This window comes from Nelumbo nucifera, chromosome 5, assembly GCF_055504915.1.
Source record: "Nelumbo nucifera cultivar China Antique chromosome 5, China Antique-T2T, whole genome shotgun sequence".
Lineage (NCBI taxonomy): Eukaryota > Viridiplantae > Streptophyta > Magnoliopsida > Proteales > Nelumbonaceae > Nelumbo > Nelumbo nucifera.
Genome location: NC_142653.1, coordinates 28943734 through 28961011, shown reverse-complemented (window position 1 = coordinate 28961011; position 17278 = coordinate 28943734). Strand labels below are relative to the sequence as shown.

At 39.7% G+C, this 17278-nt stretch overlaps 1 protein-coding gene across 1 annotated transcript in view; it reads right to left on the bottom strand.

Moving 5' to 3' along the window:
* Window positions 1-401: 401 nt before the first annotated feature.
* EMB2765 (P-loop containing nucleoside triphosphate hydrolases superfamily protein) overlaps window positions 402-17278 on the bottom strand; it is a 46908-nt gene continuing 30031 nt past the window's right edge. Inside the window, exons 9-14 of the mRNA XM_010262964.3 lie at window positions 6593-7651; window positions 6180-6443; window positions 3550-3735; window positions 1923-3077; window positions 1445-1795; window positions 402-1284 (exon numbers count right to left, since the gene is read on the bottom strand). Coding sequence (XP_010261266.1) covers window positions 943-1284; window positions 1445-1795; window positions 1923-3077; window positions 3550-3735; window positions 6180-6443; window positions 6593-7651 — 3357 coding nt within the window. The 3' untranslated portion in view covers window positions 402-942. The remainder of the gene's footprint in view (window positions 1285-1444; window positions 1796-1922; window positions 3078-3549; window positions 3736-6179; window positions 6444-6592; window positions 7652-17278) is intronic.

Sequence of the window (17278 nt, the reverse complement as noted above, 5' to 3'; positions counted from 1 at the left end):
AACAATGAAATTAATAACTAGACTTCAGGGTGTTTATGAGGGGTACGTTGAATACAGATTAGCATATTTTTTTAGGGAAAATTCTCAATTAGTACCCTGTACTTTGGGCCTAGTACCACTTTGATTCCCGAACTTTAAAATGCGACAATTCAGTACCTGTACTTTCAAAACATGACAATCCAATACCTGATGTTAACTATTTGTTAACCAATTGTTAAGTGGCATTTGAAAAAGACACAAATGCACTAGGCCCAAAGTACAAAATACTAATTGAGAAATTTCCCCTTTTTTTTTACAAAGTGACTCTTTTGAACCCACATGAGAATTTAGAATTCCCTTGCTTGTCACATAGGATTGAGTGAAACTTATCCATTCAAAATTAATAAAACCACAAGTCGATGTAGAGATAATAAATTCCTTGATCAGGAAGACAATTATGAAATTCTCTTAACAACGTACATTACTCACCCGACCCTTCAAGTACCCAGCTCCGGAACCAAGTAATATGATCAGTTTGTCCATCCGTACAGAATTGAGATTAAAAAAGCAAATGGATGCCATCCTCCGCGTAATTACTGCCGAAGGCCACGACCTTAATGAGAATAATCGCTCTTGGTCTTTATATCCAATGCCTTCTTGATGGTCATAATTTGATTCCAACTGAATGCTCGCTTGCTAAAGTTTAAATGATACTGGGAATTTGTGGGCTCATTTGAACAAGGCACTGGTCTTTCTATTGGAAAGAATGATGCATAAGCAGACATCCTTGTGGGTCCACGAGTTTATGCATAAATCTGGCACCAAAATAAACAATATACATAAGCTTCAGCATGGAGGGGCATTGCACAATCCAGGTCCTAGTGAACTCGGCAATCGTGGCACAAATATGGACTTGGGCTAAACCATCCACAAGCTTCTATTAGTCATCCAATACTTTCTAGGTCACTCTTCCATCTTATCTTCATCCCTTGAACTGTTTTCAAGTGGCAAATCTGAACCACCATCATTTGCAATATCCACTTGGTTATTCCCCTCTGAATTACTTTCAAGTGTCATGTCCTCGTTATGATTGGTTAGATTGTCCATACTCTGAGCTTCACTCTTTGAACCATTGTCGAGCAGAACATCCCCATTTGCAGCAGCAGCAGCACTTGTAGACGAAGTATCAGCCTTACTCACATTGTTTGAGGATGTTGAATTTTGATGAGTGTGTTGCAGCTCGTTTGCATCCCAGACTGGTGGGTAAGCAGTATGATAATTGTAGTTGTAGCTCACAAGTCGTTCCTAGTACCAATGAAAGGAATTAATAATGAGACAATTACCTCTACAATATTCAATTACTCCATCAAATAAAATAAAAAAAATGGTCCATGGTGCGTTTGGCTTTTTTAGGGGTTAGGGGGAGGTCAAGTCTTGGATCCCAGTACTAGAAGAGGTGGCATACCTGATAAACCTCGTGCATTTTTAAGTTGACAAGATTAGCCATCTGTTCAACACCATTTATATAATGGATCCTTCCGGTATCCCCAACAGGACGTTCTGTAAAATGAGTATTTTCTTCCAGGTTTAGGGCAAGGAGGTCAGGTCTCTGAAGCAGAAGCTGAAATGTAGGTTGTAGTTCATAACACTGTTCAAAAAGGGCGCGACGACAAAAGACATATAGACCAAGCCGTGCTCGAGACATTGCAACAACCAATCTTCTAATATCACGAAGGTGGCCAACGAAACGTGTACGTACAAGAGACAGTAAGATGAAATCATTTTGCTGCCCTTGAAATTTATCGACAGTTGTAACCTATCATGAGAGAAATAACACAAGGTCATCAATGATTACATGAAAAGAAATGTGGTAGAACGTTCATATCCAATAAATTCTGAAAAATAGAAAGAAAAACAGAATAAACCTCTTCATAATGACTCACCTTGCTAGGGGGACCAATGAAGTCATATGGCACACACCGTCTGTTGATGACATCACGAATCAGGAACTTCTGGCCATTGTAAGTGGTCAAAATTGAAATCTTACTTGCAGGATAACCTAACAAACGCATGTAGATATAAACACTGACTAGATATTCTGCCTCTCCTTCATTTTGATAGAACCATGGTGAAGGAGCACTCTCCCCTTTCCCATGGTAATCTGGAACGTTCACCAGCTGATACTCAAACGAGAATCCAGCATTAGCTTTATGAAAGAAAGCTTGCTCCCGAACATATGGAAGATCACCCAGATCTCGGTACCTCCAGTTGTAAAGTTTTGCTATGCTTGGCCTGGCTCTACCTTGAGCATTTAGTTCAATATATGGGATACCAAGGCGAACAAACCTCGTGAACAGACTCTGATCCATGTGGCTGTACTTCTGGAAAGCCATGTTCTTGACAACCGGAGGCAACTGGTGATGATCACCAATTAATATGCAACGCTTTAGGCGTGCATGGCCATCTTCCTGCCTCTGGAGTAGCATTGGAATAAATGTCTCAATCTCCAAAATTTGGGCACTTTCTTCCATAAGCAAGTTGTCATACTTAAACTCCAGTTGCAGAAAATCCTTCCTTTTGAGAGCTGCATGAGTGCAAGTCATGGCTACAACTTTTGCTTGCTTAGTCATCAGATAATTTGCCCGATCAGCTGTTGACTTAAGTAATTCAAATGCCCTACACTCTTCCAACTCCTGGAACATGGTTTTAAGATGACGGAAGCAACCTTTGGCTGCACGCATGTCTTTCTCAAAGGAATGGCCAGTGAAAACTGGCTGTGGGGTGTTGGAGAAAAACTCCTTAAAGGGGAAGCGGTCCTTAACAAATGTTGGTTTGTCTTCATTCTGTGCACAAGCAGCCAGAAACTGCTCCCAGCGTGAATACACATGCAGCAACCAAAAGTATCCAGCAGTTTCACATGTATAGCCTACATCTTCTGGCAATTGAAGCGATCTTGCAAGCCTCTCTACTTCCGCAAGCAGCTCTAAACGCCGAACAAGCATTGCATTCACACGACCTTGACGGCTGAAATCAAGATCAGTTGCCAGCTCTTGCTCACCTTGACCCAGACGGAGAAGGTATCGAGCAGGAACATCTCTCTGAAAGTAAAACATGATAGGCCTTTAGAAATTAAGTATCCAAAATTGAATACAGAATTTTAGTTAAGCTTAAACAAAGCATGTTTGTACATAGTTATGAATTTCACAAGGATGACATTTACAATCTTCTAACTAGTATGCAACAGAATTTAACTTCAAGGGTATTATAGATATTAAAATAAAAAATCTAAACTTGTTCTGTAGAAATGGGTTAAATCAACAACTAAGACAGTTGTTTTGCTGATGTGACAGTTGTTTTTGAAAAACCATGTCGTCAAACACCCCCTAAATGATCCAGAAAGACTCCAGTAACAACACCATAATCTTTCACTCCCAATACCAGGCTCAAATTCGAAGCTGCCTCCCCTTCCCTTGGAGGTGACATTTGGTTTTGAACTTGGTAAAATTATATAACTACAACAAATCTACAGAAAGATAAATTTAACAAGTACACCAAGGCAAGCTAAGATACCTGCATTATCTTCTCAAAAAGATCATTCAGAGCCTGATTTGAATGTGTAATTATTAAAGTTCTCTGAGAGGGACAATTATGATAAAGAACATTCAGAATCTGCACAGCTGTATCTGTCTTTCCTGTCCCAGGTGGACCTACGACCATTGTTAGTCCTGGCTGAATACCTGAGATGATTGCTCCAACCTGTAATAATTAAAAAAGAATCATGATTTTGAGAAAAAAATTAAAATCCGCAAATATATAAAAGATTAACAATTTCAAAGCAAAACCAGTTGCAAAGTAATACTGTTGAGTTTTCTTCAAGGGAAGAATATTTGGTATTAGAACAATTATTGATAATTAACTACTATAAGGCTGTGTTTGGTTTGAAAGGAAGGTAGGGAAAGAACCATTATTATTAACTAGTTAACTACTATTAAAGGCTTACCTACCTTTTCTTTCAAACCAAACACAGACTAAAAGAGTATCTGTTTCAGTTGGCCATACATTTTATTTGGTTCTCAGAGAGAAACTGGAATACCTTTTGATAAGAAGATTCATTAAAGAGAGATTAAAAGGACAAGAAACCTCAGGATTGCATAATTACAGTTCTTATCAAAGAGCTGCCACCAACTTATTGGCACTTTAAGTGCTTTGTACGTCACTCGGGATTTCCTACCCACTCTCTACCCGCTGTGAATTGCAGCCACACATCTCTATGGCTGCAATTCACCGCGGGTAGAGAGTGGGTAGGAAATCTGGGCTCTTTATACGTTCAATTTTATGGGAAATTGAAATGACAAAAAGCTACCAGGAGCCCAGAGAAATAACAAGCCCAGAACCCATCCAATCCACCTGACAACAAGAGGTATCCAAGCTTTGGATATATGCATCGTTTCCTTCAAAACCAAAAACTCCAAGCCTATGTTGTCAAAATCTTGCAATTTACTATAGGGGTTCACAAGTCAATTTGTGAATGCCAAAGGCTCCATTTCAAATCTTAGCATTGAATCCTATCATGAAAGTCTATCAGCTATTAGAACTAGAAAAAAAAAAAAAAAACACTATTAGTACCGAATCCCAAGGGTTCCAATTCAACTCAATTTGTGAACCTCAACTCATCCTCTTCTCCTTTTTTTTCTGATCATAGACTGCATATTTTATTAAAATGCAGAAAAGTACAAAAGTTGCAATGGCAGTTCCGCTACAGTATAAATTTTATTAAAGTACAACTCCTCCTGGAACAGTTCCGCTACAGTAACAATGGCAGCAAGCTGGCCTCCTGCGTGGACACATAGCGATTGAGGGATTGGAAGGTGCCAAGATGGGTCGACTCCTCAAAACCCAAGCTCCCCATACTTGAAAACCCTAGCTGGGGCTGAGCTACAGCTCAAACAAGAGAGAGAACCAAAAGACCCCTCCAGAAACATTCCCCCTTCTCTTTTATAAGACCCAATGTCTTGTTGGAGAAGCCAATTAAAATATTTACATATCCCTAGAATGTTTCCCTTTCACAAGCAACTCCTTAAGAACAAAACTAACCTCAAATGAACCCCCAAAAGATAACTTTTGTTACAAAAAGATCCAAGAGACCAAAACCTAACAGATATGCACCCAACTAACCCTGACCAGAATCTGACTTATAAAATGATGAAAATACTCCTGATCCCTAACTGTCAACAAAGTTACCCAAAAACAACAATTTGGGATCCTACTACAAAATACATTTTTTTTTTCAATTTTCTTCTTTTTTTTTTTTTTTGCCTCGTCACTCTGTCACTAATGTTTGATATGAAAATTGGCATTTGGGTTGTACATTAACTGTTCATTTATGTTAAATAAGCTAGGAGATAAAAAGGAAACATCACATAGAAATGCCCTCAAGAGTCTGTGGAGTGTCAGATTCTGTCATGCACACAACACGAATACACCATCCATCTAGAAGAGCCCATGCAAAAACATCTCCGACTTGGACCCTTGTTTTTATACTTGCCAGCCTAGGACCTTACATATTACCATTGCACCATGAAACAGCTCCAATTGCAGCTATTCAAAACCTTTCAAATAGGCCATCTTTTTATTTTATTTACCATCAACATGCTGGTTAAAGGACCATTCTGTGAATTATTAAACCTTGAAGATGAACTTAAGTAAATCATTTGTTGTATATACCATACTAGTAGTAAACTTGGTGGCAGCAATGAGATTTACCTCATTTTCATATTTGTATGAAGTTTTAGATATATTTTCAAATTTATCAAACTTTCTAAAAATACCCTACATTATATGATATGATTCATGACTTCTTGTTCAATTTGATACAACAATCTTTACAATTTGGTACCTTACAATTATAACTTCTAGAAGCTTATTTTAAACATTGAAGAAAACACATGAATGATTCAATCGCAACCACAATTTATGAACCAACAAAAGCAAGACAAAATAGATCCAATTCCAACAATGTGGCAAATGTCCTTAAAAACAGAAAATCTCAAAAGACCATATTATTAAAGGGGTGAGCTTCCAAGACCCAATTGTTTGGATACTTCTTTAGTGGAAACCTCAAGACCAAAAGGCATAACCTGAGCTAAAATGCACAGTAAAATGTATGAGATGTTTCACATAATTAAAAGGCTGTTTATTACCTGTGTGGCAGTAAATCTAACAGAGTTCTGCTTTGGCTGATCTTGGGGATATGGACCAGGATCAGGAGGGATATATGCTTCCACTCTAAGTTCATCCTTCTTAGAAACTGTATCATCCATACCAACATGATTTATGGTAGGTACAATGGACTTTGCATTCCCTGGTAGAGCATGTGGTTTGCCTTTAAATGCCTTGGGGAGATTTATTCGAAATGGAGGTTTTGGATGCAAGTTCTCTGTCCAATCAGGATTCACAAAGCAAACCTGGACCATAATTCAGCCAATCAATTAATTTTCCCAGTTACAAAAATTATAAAGCATACAAGGTTATAAATACAATGTGATATAGTTAAAGCCCTAAAGTCACACTATATTACAAATGAGACAGGGGTGGCAGGAAGAGAAAAGAACACCTCATAGTCTGGAAAGCTCTCTCTCAAATGATCTGCATCAAGAAACGTGTCCTTGAAGTCTACTGTTTCTAAAAGATCTGACATGTTTGTCCACTGTGCTGCAGAAGGATCTCCATAGCCCAAAAATATATTGTGCAACCAGTCAGGAACAATACAAGATTCATTCATAAGGTCTCTTATTGACTCTAAAATTGCTTTGAAGTTGTTTTCCTTGGGTTTCCTTCTCATGAGTATATTAAATGTCCCATAAATGTCCTCTGCATCCTTCTTGGCAATGTCAGAAACATCCATGTAATATTGTGCTGTATCTAGGGCAACTGTCACAGTTCGCAGTTCACCTTTAGGAGGTTTCCATTCATCCCTTTTAATTCGCCCAGTGAAATCATTCATAAGAGTCGCCTCCTCGTCACGTATTTCAATAATTTCACATCCACGAACATATTGAAGCCCAAGCCTTTCTGGAACACTTGACTTTTCAGCCTCCTCTGCACTGAGAGGCTCGAAAGAGGGACGAATAGAAAGTAAAAATAGGACATCGTGCTCCTTAAGGGCATCCCATTCAGATCTTATTTGAGCTCTATAACTTGAAATGCTATATGTAACCTCTGCTGTTACAGAAGATGGTTTTACTTCTCCAATGTTTGGTTGCTTTACCTCAGTAATCTTAAATTCCTTAATAGGCACTGCCATCCTCGACCATCCACGAAAAGCAGTATCTCCCTCATTATTGATGTATGCAAGAAGATGAGGCACAGCTTCCTGAATATCCTCACGAATTTCATATGTTGATTCCAGACGGAAAAGATTGAAATTTCTCAATAGATAGTCATGGAGGGTTAGAAATTGAAGATTAAGCTTTGGAAGAGCAAGACAGCCTTCACCAGAGTAATTGATGCTTGGTACAAGGCTTTCATCCCACATAACCTGTTCGTTCGGATAGAGAGGAAGAGCATTTATGGCTTCCCTTTGGGACTGACGCCTCTCAAAAAAGGAGACCATGACTTCAATAAGAAAATCTACCCTGTGTGCCCAGGGATCTTCCTTGGACACCAATTTGAGCTGTAGGTAGAGGAAGGTTGTTAATGAAGAAGCAGAAACAATTAAATGGCTTGAAAAAATAATAATAATGCAAAATAATATTCAAAAACAACATGAGAATGCTGCAATTTTCTTAAAAGAAAAGGCAAGTGATAATCTGCTTGAAAACATATGCATAACTCATTGCTAGGGACATTACCATCCAAACTTATCTACTTGTATCATTCCAGGAAGATTCAATGGAAGAATGATCCACTTAAGGCTTTTGTAAGATTGGAATGGTGTAAGTGGCAAAGTTTAAAGCTTGAACTAACAAGCTTACACAAAACATTAGCTCAATGAAATTCCTTAAAGATGAGTTAGCACACAATATTTGGCAAAATTCAGGCTTGAACTAAATTATAAAGGGAAAACAGTCTTAAATTAAATTGATTACCACTTCTTATTCTTAGCAGCAAGGTGTTCTGTAGCAAGTATTTCTCTATTACATTAATTTCTTTTTTATATTGGTTACCGCTGTAGCACAAGCTTTTCCTTTCCTTTTTTCTTTGTTTGTTGTGATTCTGACCATTTCATTATTTTTTTCATTTTCTATAAGTGGTTTTCTGAATGTAAAAGGGTCATTACCCAAAGTTTGTCCCAGCTATCTGGTGTCTTGGGAGGGATGGACTGGATATGGACCTAACCTTTGCCACTTTTTTCACAAAGTGACCATCCTCAGACTTGAAGTCATGTTTTTGCACTTGCCAGCCCAAGATTTTATCATTACACCAAGAAATGGACCCTAAGCAACTTTTTGAATGTATTAAGCAAAAATAAGAGCAAGGACTTGTGCTCTTAAACAAAAAGAGAAGCTACTCAGAGTCTCCCAACCACACAACGGTGGTAGGGTGGGGGGACATGTTTACATTTTATTTATTACCAGAATGAAGGAGATTTTCTTTTTTTTTATTAGTAACAAGACATTACATTGATTAAAATTTACAATTGTGAAGAAATTCCAATACATAGAAATCCCAACGACGCAAAAACATCAACTACCTCCTGCCCAACTACAATTCAGTCCAGAAAACCTGATTTCTATTTACCCCTTGCTTGGCTATCTTGAAAAATGAGGTAGAATGCATGGAGGAACTGGTTGTGCAATTCTCCATTTCAATAAAAATTAAAAAACCTAATGATGGCAGGGAGTGGGCATTGACAAATGTTTATGGATGAAATTCCTACAGAGATAGGATGTTCTTTTGGGAAGAGCTGGGAGCAGTTAGAGGTCTATGGGAGGCGCCTTGGTGTTCGGGAAATGATTTTAATGTTTTATGGTTCACAACAGAAATCAGTAACCCCAATCAAAGAATAACTACAAGCATGAGAAACTTCAATGACTTTGTGGATGACTTTGAATTAAAGGAGATCCCATTGCTACAAGCAGAATACACCTGGTCAAATTTTCAAGAACTTTCAACTTGCTCTAAATTGGATAGATTTCTGTTCTTGGTGCATTGGGAAGAGATGTAGGAAAATTTAGCTTCTAGAGCCTAGCCTAGAGTAACATCAAATCATTGTTCCATTGTCATAGTTCAGGAGCATAGTTGTCAAGGCAACACCTAGGCGACAAGACGCCCTTGGAGGCTCGCCTCACCTAATCACCAAGTAGTTTTGTACATCATGTTATAAAATCTTTTTATTCTTAAATTTTTTCAGATTTTAATTATAAAATAGACATTATTAAACTAAAATATCCATTTTGTGTGTTTATATACTAATTTCTTTTTATTATTTTCTTATTTGTTAGGGTTTAATCAATTCAAACATTGTTAAATGCTGCATTGAACACATTTTCTTATTTGTTAGGGTTTATTATTTTCTTATTTCGTCTAATCAACACATTTTCTTCTTCTCATGGATATGTTGATTTTCTTTCTTTCTTCTTTTCTTATAACAAAAATAGGGGTGCAACCCCTATATCTTCTGGAATTTTCTTTTCTTTCTTCTTTTTCTTCTCATAAATATATCGATAATTGTTAAGGAAATATGGTTATGGAACCTACAGAACTACCTTGGGATATTTATTTTCTACTTAAAAAAAATCCATCGCCTAGGAATTCGCCCACCTAGGTAACTAGGCGACAAGGCTAGCCACACCTTGGAGCCTTGAAAACTACGCTCAGGAGCTATCATAAGGAGACCTTTTGCCTTTCAGGTTTGAAAATATGTTGTTGAAGGATCCTACCTTTGTGGAAAAGATTAAGAGTTGGTGGGGTAAAGTTAGAGGAAGGGGTGTGAAAAAGGGATGAGGTTCTCTACGAGCTTAAAGAAACTGAAGGAGAAAATTAAAGCTTGGAACAAAGAACAATTTGGGAGAGTGGAGGAAACAAAAAAAAGAAAATTTCTCCAAGGGTTGTGGAGTTGGATAGTAAAGAAGCCGTCAAAGAAATCAGAAGGGAGAAGAGAGAAGAAGAAAGAACTCTAAAGGTTGAACTAGAAGAATTATTAAGAAATCTCTTGGAGGAAAAAAATCTAGATGCAAATGGCTTGTGGAGGGAGACGGGAACACAAAATTTTTTTTCACTCAACTAGTGGAAGAAGGAAATCTGATATCTAGCATTGATGTGGATGGTCAAGAGGTAACCAAGGAAGAGGAAACAGTCAAAGTTTTTGTGGATCATTTTAAGGCCATTTTCACCGCTTCTAGGATAAGGAGCTCTAACATACCAGTTCTAGCTTGGGAGCAAATTCAACCTTTATAGCTTTGATCCCCATAAGCCTGGTGAGGAGTCTCTACAAGATAATAGCAAAGGTCCTCGCTGGAAGATTTTAAAAGGTTTTACCTCTAGTGACTTCACAATTCCAAGGTGCTTTCATTTAAGAGAGGCAAATCATTGATCAAATCTTGGTGGCTAATGAGTGTGTGGCGGTGGAGAGATTAAGGAGGGGAAAATGTTTAGTTTGCAAGTTAGACTTAGAGAAGGCCTAAGATCTAGTGGATTGGTCTTTCCTTCTTGAAATTCTAGAGAAGATTGGGTTGGGTGCTAGATGGAGGATGTGGATTAAAGGATGCTTAAGCTCTGTACACTACTCAATTTTGGTTAATGGAGTAGCTAGGGATTTTTTTCCAGCTAGTCAATTTTGGTCAAGTAGGATGATAGTTAAGGCTGATCAAGATAGATTGAAGGCTGGAGGGTAGGAAAAAATGAGGTGGTAGTTACCCACTTGCAGTTTGCAAATGATATAATTTTGTTCTATGAAAAAGGCAATGAAAGTGACTTGAGAAATTTAAAGAAACTCATAGCTGCAGTGAACTTGGGAAAGAGTTGTGTAGCATGGATCAATGTGGAAGCTAGGGGATGAGAAGAGGGACCATTTAGTGAAGTGAGAGCAAGTAAGTAGACCTAAAGAGCAAGGAGTGCTTGGAATAGGGAATTTAATGTGTAGAAATACAACTCTTGGGCAAATGGCATGGAGGTTATCTGCTTTAAGAAATCGCTGATGATTGAGGGTAATCGGTTTACGAGGGGCCACTTCCCATTTAAGGGTGGCTGCCAAAATAACCAAGGGGAGAGGGGTAGACAAGATGCGAGAAGTTTACACATTCAGCAATGGCCGACTCATGGGAAGGTCTCTGTTAAAGTGAACTCTAGATCCTTCTTTCTGGATTTGGATAGTGAAAGCACGGCGGAGAGATCAGTCTTCCTACAATCTTGCCTAGTAGGAAGTTTCGATTGAAAAAGATTCGAGCTAGAGGATATTCGAAAGTGGTCATCAAGAGTTTGGAACTGCTCGCACAGGTTGATGTGAGGCGTCTTGATAGTGAGAGTTAGGTATTCTTCCTACCCTCAAAGGAAGAAGCTTAGAGAGTTCTAAATACGGGTTTGAGATGTTTCAAAGGAGCCTTGCTACACCTTGAACCTTGGCCAGAATTGATAGGAGTTTGGTGGAAGAAAGAAGATGTTCCAGCTCATGCCTCTCCTCGGGCAGTTTGTATTGTAACATCACTTTGTTTCCTTTGAATAAAATACCATTCATTTATCGAAAAAAAAAAGATGTTCTAGACCCTTTTTAGGTTAGAGTATTTGGACTTCTTTACATCTGTGGAGCAACGAAATTGGTAGGATGATTGGTGACCTCTGTGGTGGTTTTCTGGAAGTGGACGATTCAAAGAAGTACAAGGAGTCCTTTGAATGTATGTAGTTGAAGGTTCGCTGGTTGGGTTTACCCCCTCAGTCGGCTAACATAGTGGTAGGTGAAGTGATGTACATAGTCATGATTTGGTTGGAGATCAAATCAGAAAGAATGGTGGTTTCAACGGATTATAAAAATGCTATTCCAATTGGCAAGGATTTCATCTCTCGAGTGTTAGCCAGTGTACCGGCAGAAGGGGAGTTTCGGTCAGCAATGGAGACTACCGAGAAAGGAGGGTCGGTGATCTTCCTACAGCCAAGATAGAATTGAGGGTGAGGTGGGAAAGGGCTCAAGGGCAAGGCGGTTTCGAAATTCAAATTTCCTAAATTCTAAAGAGGTTGATGTGGCATTTGTTGATAGGTTGGCTGAGGCGGTGGTGGATAGAATTCAAAACCAAGTGAGTTCAAAAGAGATGGGCCTAGTAGCACACAACCTTAATAGAAAGGTCGGCCCACGTTGTAACCCAGGTCCGATCCGGTTAAAAAGCCCAGCTAAATCTTTTTGAAAGAAGCCTAGTCCCAACTTTTCCAAAGGAAAAGAAAAATTATCAGCCCACAAGGGTGACCTGATGTCTGCCTCCTTAGAGTGAAGAGTTCGCAGATGGCAGAGAAGGTTCGAGCTGTTGGGAGAGTTGGAGATAAAAGCATTGCAACAGTGATAAAAGCATCGAACCTCTTTCCAACAGTGATTTCGCAGGCGAGGGGTGCTCATTTGAGGTAGAAAGGAAGTCCAGCAAGATTCCAAAAGAAGGAGAAAGCTTGGCAGGTTCAGGGGTTCCCATTCAAACAAAGTCCTTTGCAGAAGTGGTTGGAGGATTAGAAGAACCGAGAAGAAGCTCATGAACAGGGACGGAGATGCAGGAGGGTTTGGCACTAGTTGTCTCGGGTTTGGCACTAGTTGTCTCAACTTTAGAGGAAGACGGCGTAAAGGAAGCCTTCCTGCCCTTAGATCGGAACAAGACACAGGTGGTACCTGAACCGATTACAGTCAATCTTCCAGCTGAAGGAGCTTTCACTTCAGATGAAAATGAGGTATGTTGAAGAGAATGACATTTCTACTTGGGTTCTTTCTAAATTTTTAAGCTTTGGGGGGTTCCTGGGGGTGTCTTTCAAAGGGCTAGATAAGGAAACAAAAGCCCTGCTAGTTGCAATTGAAAACAGGTTTTTAGTGGAAAAAGGTAAAAAAAACATAAGGCAATCGAAAGAACTGCTGAGGCTGGCCTGGGGATTAAATGACAATGCTGGGGGTTCGATACGAAACAATAAAAACTCAAGAAGTTAAGAAATGGAAAGGATTAAAGTTTTATCCTCGAATGTTAGAGGTCACTGGTTATAAGTGGTTTCTTAAAAAAAAAAAAAAAAAAAAAAAAAAAAAAAAAAAAAAACCTGATTTCCTATTACTGCAAGAGACAAAACTGCAGAAGTTGACCTTCAGAGTGGTGAGGAGCATTTGGGGTTTTGGCTGTTGTGATTGGCTTGAAATTCCAGCGGTAAATACTGTTGGGGGTATAACCCTTTTGTGGAATAATAAGGCCTTCAGGCCTTTAGATAAAAGGATTGTAATGTTTTCAATTTCAGCAAAGTTTCTGTGGGAAGCTAACAACCAACAGTTAGTGGTTACAGGGGTGTACGGGCCAGTGGACTCTTGTCTGAAAGATGCTTTTTGGGAAGAGCTAAATTCGGTTAGAAGAGCATGGGGGAACCTTTGGTGATTGGGGGGGGGACTTCAACGCCATTATCAACCCGGAAGACAAGAAAGGCTGCACAAGGGTTAATAAAGGCATGAAGGTTTTTAAGGAATTTATCCAAAATTGGGATTTAATTAATATACCACTGTCTGGTGAAAAATATACCTGGACCAATAATCAAGACAATCCCTCTCTTGTTAAGGTTGGATAGGTCTTGATTTCTCCGGAATGGGAAGAGGCCTTTCCCAACTCAAAACAAGAAGCTCTTCCAAGGGTTGTTTCTGATCACATTCCGATACTGTTAGATACTGGTGGTTTGAGAAAAAAACCTTCTCCTTTCAGACTTGAACACTGTTGGCTGGACTCAGAGGAGTTGGGATCAAGTATTCAACAGTAGTGGGCTGAAGCCTCCTCCGAAGGCACAGCCAGCCATGTATTTTTCAAAAAACTTCAACAGCTGAAACCTAAATTAAAGATTTGGAAGAAGGAAGGATTAAAGAAGGATGAGGAAAAGAGGAAAGATTGTATGGATGCAATTGCAGATTTAGATGCACAGGAGGAAGCAGGTCCTCTGGATGAAGCTAATAGAAGGAAAAGAGCTGGGGCAAAAAAAGATTATGACTCACTAACCTACCAAAATGAATCAAATGGAGGCAAAGAACAAGGGCAATGTGGCTGAAAGCTGGTGATAGTAATACAGCTTTCTTTCACAAAGTAGCCAATGCTAGAGGAAGAGTCAACTCAATAGATCATTTGGAGTTAGGTGAGAGGACTGTGTTTCATGAGAAGGACATTGCTGAAGCCTTTGAAAACTACTTTAAAAAGCTCTTCAGTGACCCTTGTAGGATTAGACCAAAGCTGAATGGTCTACAGTTCGGGCTATTCTCAGATCAGCAGGCTTTGGAGTTAGAAAAACCCTTGTCAGAAGAAGAGGTAAAGGAGGCCATTAACAGCTTGGAAGGGGAAAAGGCTCCAGGGCCAGATGGGTTTTCTATTCTCTTCTTTAAGAAGTTCTGGAATTTAATTAAATCAGATATGCTAAAGGTATTAGAAGGTTTTCATGAGTCAGCTGCTCTGGAGAGAAGTTTAAATGCCACTTTCTTATCTCTAATACCTAAGAAAACAGGAGCTAAAGAGTTGAAAGATTTCAGGCCAATAAGTCTAAATGGTAGTATGTACAAAATACTTGCCAAAATTCTTGCAACTAGACTAAGAAAAGTAATGGACTCTTTGGTTTCTAGCTTCCAAGGTGCCTTTGTCCACAACAAGCAAATCCAATATGGAGTTCTTATAGCCAATGAGTTAATTTACTCAAGGAAGAGAAGTGGAAGAGCAGGGCCGGTTTGCAAATTAGACATAGAAAAAGCCCATGATCATGTAAACTGGGCTTTTTTAGACTATATGGTGGAAAGAATGCACTTTGAACCAAAGTGGAGAAATTGGATAAAAGTCTCTGTTTCTACTCCAAGGTTCTCAATCTTGCTAAATGGGTCAGCAAAAGGAAATTTCAAAAGCTCAAGAGGGCTGAGACAAGGAGACCCTCTATCTCCGCTGCTCTTCCTCTTAGTGATGGAAGGTCTTAGCAAGTTGGTAGACAGGGCCTCAGAACTGAATCTTCTAGAGGGCTTTGAAGTAAGTCCTAATGGAACAAAAATCCCCATCCTACAATATGTAGATGACACTCTCCTTTTCTGCAGTACTTCAGAGGACCAAATCCTTAATCTGAAGTATCTACTATTTTAGTTTGAGATAATTTCAGGGCTGAAGGTGAACCTAGCAAAGAGTGAACTATTAGCTGTGGGAGAGGTGCCTAACATTCAAAATTTGTCTGATATATTGGGATGCAAAGTGGGTAGTCTGCTTACAACATATTTAGGTCTACCCCTTGGTGCCAAATGTATCTCCAAAGCAATTTGGACTCCAGTCCTAGAAAGAACGGACCAAAAATTGGCTTCTTGGAAGGCAAGGTATCTCTCTAAAGGTGGTAAGGTCACACTCATCAAAAGTGTGTTAGCCAGTCTTCCAACCTACTTTATGAGCCTATTCCCCATTCCCTCAGAGGTAGCAAAGGAAATGGAAAAAAAGATGAGAAATTTCCTTTGGAAAGACTGGAAAGACTCTCACAAGTATCATTTAGTGAGCAGGGAGCAAATCTGCAAACCCCAGTCACAAGGCGGGCTTGGAATAAGAAACCTTGAGCTTTTCAACCTTGCCCTATTGGGAAGTTGGCTGTGGAGATTTTCATCAGAACCAAACAAACTCTGGAGGAAGGTGATTGCGGAGATCCTCTTTCCCCTTTTCTTTTCACCCTTATTGTTGATGTGTTTGGGCGATTGATCCATAGAGCAGACTCGAGGAATCTGATAAGAGGGTGGAGAGTAGGAAGGGAGGAGGTTCCCTTAACTCTTCTTCAATTTGCAGATGATACTATCATTTTCTGTGAAGGAGGGAACCTCAGTTGGATCCGGAATCTAAAGTTGACAATACAACTTTTTGAGCAGATTTCTAACCTCAAGGTAAACTTCGACAAGAGTTGTGTGGCGGGGGTGAATGTGAACGAAAGAGACCTAAGGGAATCTGCAAATGAGCTAGGTTGTGCTATTACGGATTGGCCCCTGACTTGCTTGGGCCTCCCTTTAGGAGATAATCCTAAGAGTGTCAGCTTTTGGGCTCCGGTAGTGGAGAGGTTTGAGAAGAGGCTAGCGGCTTGGAAGAGGAGTTGTCTTTCTTTAGGTGGAAGAGTCTCTCTCATTAAATCTACCCTAGCTAACCTTCCTGTTTACTTTCTGTCAGTGTTTAAGATCCCCTCAAAGGTTTCAAACCTTTTGGAAAAATTATTAAGGAACTTTCTCTGGGAGCCTAGAGAGGAGAAGAGAGATCATAGGGTCAGTTGGGAGGTGGTCTCTAGGTGTAGAACAATAGGAGGTCTAGGGATTGGTAATTTCAAGAAAAGGAACATGGCTCTTCTGGGGAAGTAGTTGTGGAGGTTCTCTTTGGAAAGGGATAAATTGTAGACTAAGATTGTGGCTAGCATTCATGGGTTGGAAGACAATGGCTGGGATCTTGGAATCTTGGCAAGGGCTTCAACAGCTTCTCCTTGGAAATCCATCCACAATCTGCTTCCAGTTTTCTCCCTTTGGATCAGGTATGGTCTAAACTCTGGTAACCGAATAAATTTCTGGGAACATCTTTGGGTCGGGGATTCTCCTCTGAAAGACAAGTTTCCTTCCTTGTATGCTCTTTCAGACTTGAAAAATGAACCCATTTCTTCTTTCTTAGTCCTTTCAGCTTCCACTTCGAGCTTTGGTTGGAACCTTGGCCTGCGTAGGGCAATTAGGGATACGGACTTGGATAGCCTGGTAGCTCTGCTAGCCTCCCTTGAGGGTGTCTTCCTAAACCCTGCTGAGGAAGACACCAGATTTTGGACCCTTTCTAGCTCTGGTACCTTTTCTTGTGCTTCTTTCTTTGAAACTTTAACTCAGCCTCCTACCCCCCTGGGGTTGTCCTTTCCAGTTAAGGAAATTTGGAGCAGACCTATTCCTCCTCGGGTGAGGTTTTTTTGTTGGGAGTATGGTCACACTTCTGAAAATCCCTGAATCTAAGCTGGTGCATGCCAGCCTCAGTTAGAGCTCTGATAGAGGAATGGCATATTCAGGGGCTGTCGAAGAAGGGAAAGTTATGCTGGGCAGACTGGGCTTCCATCCCTCCGGCAGTTATGTGGGCTGTTTGGTCAGAAAGAAACAACAGGATTTTTGAGAAAAAATCTACTACTGAAGCTGAGG